General features: G+C 40.8%; 1 protein-coding gene across 1 annotated transcript in view; it reads right to left on the minus strand.

Moving 5' to 3' along the window:
* fstl5 (follistatin-like 5) overlaps positions 1 to 2144 on the minus strand; it is an 85573-nt gene that overhangs the window by 29634 nt on the left and 53795 nt on the right. Inside the window, exon 7 of the mRNA XM_025063189.1 lies at positions 1296 to 1430. Within this exon, the coding sequence (XP_024918957.1) occupies positions 1296 to 1430 (135 nt within the window). The remainder of the gene's footprint in view (positions 1 to 1295; positions 1431 to 2144) is intronic.

A 2144-nucleotide genomic window follows, 5' to 3' on the forward strand; every position in this document is an offset into this window, starting at 1 on the left:
ATTTGGCCCTTTAGTTGTGGCTGCAACCAAAAAGTTAAATCTGTTTTTTCCTTTTTTTTTTTTTTGTGAAGTTTTTGTGCTGCCACGTCTGCTGGTTGTCCGCTAACTTCCCTTTTGAACCGCTGTCCTGTGGGCTTCCTCCAACTCCCACCTCACCCTAAAAGATGGTCAGCAATATCCAACTCCTTGTACCATTTTGGCTCACATTCGAGGATCAAAAGCTTCAAAGTACAAAAGCGACTTCTGACCTCACTGAGCCTGATTCCCTAAAGCATGACAGGAAGAGTAGAGGAATTGTTCTGCAGGGAGGGAAGACATCCAAAGAAGTCAGACTTGTGGAAAGGAGTACACAGGAGTGTGTGACTGGACTGCAGAGTTGCAGAGTGGCTGCACACACTGCACACACAAGAGTCATAACACACCACCAACTGGTCCTTGATCCCCCAACGGACACATTCTGACATTTCTGAGAAGCTCAGAGTTAATTATGCCGTAGAAAAATTCTATTAAAGTCGACAAGCAAAAAGAGACTGTTGTGTCAAAAATGCACCCAAATTTAAATAAGGTCAATGGTGTCACAACTTTAACCTTTGAAAAATGTAGCAAATACCACGGCACAGAGTTGGAGAATGACACAAAGAAGAATTAAGTTGAGCTTTTAAGGAGTATCATAAGACCCGGCCATGGAAAAACACATCTGTAACAGTCTTTTTTTTTTTTTTTTATCACCTTACCAACCTTCTGTCACCCCAGTTTTTGCCTAAGCTGCTAAAATATGTACATACCAGATAAACAGAGTTATCTTTGTGCTAAAGGTTAGCAGAGGATGGTTGTGAAAATTAAAACTGAAAAAAGTACATACCGTTGAAGACCATATGTAATAGGGACAGTACCAGTATTATGCCATGACAGGGGCTCCATCAATGCATCACAGGGTATAAACAAGGTATGGCACGATCTGAAACTCAGGAATGGTGTTGGTCCGAATTTTCTTTTAATTTAAATTTTCAGGATCAAACATCAATTAAAAAACAAAACACCATATCCCATCTGATCTGATATCCAAATGCTCAAAGCAACTTCTACATGTCATAAACAGGGACACTTTTGCTTCAGTGGCAACAGGAGCCTGTGGCACACTGGAGGAGGACAGAGGGTACTGGATTGATAGAAGTATCCGTAGATAAAGAGCAGTTATAGCATCGGACATGAAAACGTTGTATCGAGCCATCCCTGGTATAAGGGATAGACTAATTAATTTCTGATTATGAATAAAGCAGTTTGCATATACATACAGGTTTTTCGCGCAGAATCCTCCACAAACAGTGAGGAGATGTCCTCGTCCACACCGGCCTCATTTCTGGCGATGCAGGTATATGCCCCGGTGTCTTCAAAGTGCACGTTGCTGATGTGCACCTCACTCCCATTAGCTTTGAGGTGCCGCACAGGAGAGAGACAAGAAAAAAAGGTGGCAGAGATAAAAGGTGACTTCATGCTACAATCATTCTGTGACATGAGAGAAGGGTGAGCGGGGTTTGTCTCAGACAGGTGCGTGGGAGTTCAAAGAAGGAATATAGCAAACGCTGATGCCACATGAGGCTTTTCTTATTTTGTGGCTTTGTGCATGACCTCAAAAGAAAAGCCTTTGTCTTTACTGTTTGATGACAAACCCACAGAAACCTAAAGTTTGTCTGTGAGTATCTGATGCTGGGGTTTCAGAGTGAAAGAAATTTCTAAGGCAACAACAGTGACATCTCCAAGCACTCCCCACCTTGTATCTTTACAAATACACACATGAAAAACAAAGAAACTACAAGACACATCGACTTCATTTTTCTCGACGATTGAGCCAAAGTGCCAAATCAGAAGACAAGGCAACTATGTAGACTTTAGTGATTTAAGATCTTAGAAATGTATGACTAAACAGACTAAAAAAAAAACAAAGTACCTCTTCTCATTATGCAGTAAGGTATATATAAAAATATATTTTTATGGTTGAGAGGAGAGAAGCTCATAGGATGTGCAGTGGTAGTAGATGATGGCAAGAAGATAAAGTCATATTTAACATAGCAGGGACATGTTATAATTCATTTTTGCACCTTTATATCTTAATGAGCCACTGCATGCTCCATCCACCTCTTTTG

Source organism: Cynoglossus semilaevis, chromosome 15 (genome assembly GCF_000523025.1).
Source record: "Cynoglossus semilaevis isolate Cse_v1.0 chromosome 15, Cse_v1.0, whole genome shotgun sequence".
Lineage (NCBI taxonomy): Eukaryota > Metazoa > Chordata > Actinopteri > Pleuronectiformes > Cynoglossidae > Cynoglossus > Cynoglossus semilaevis.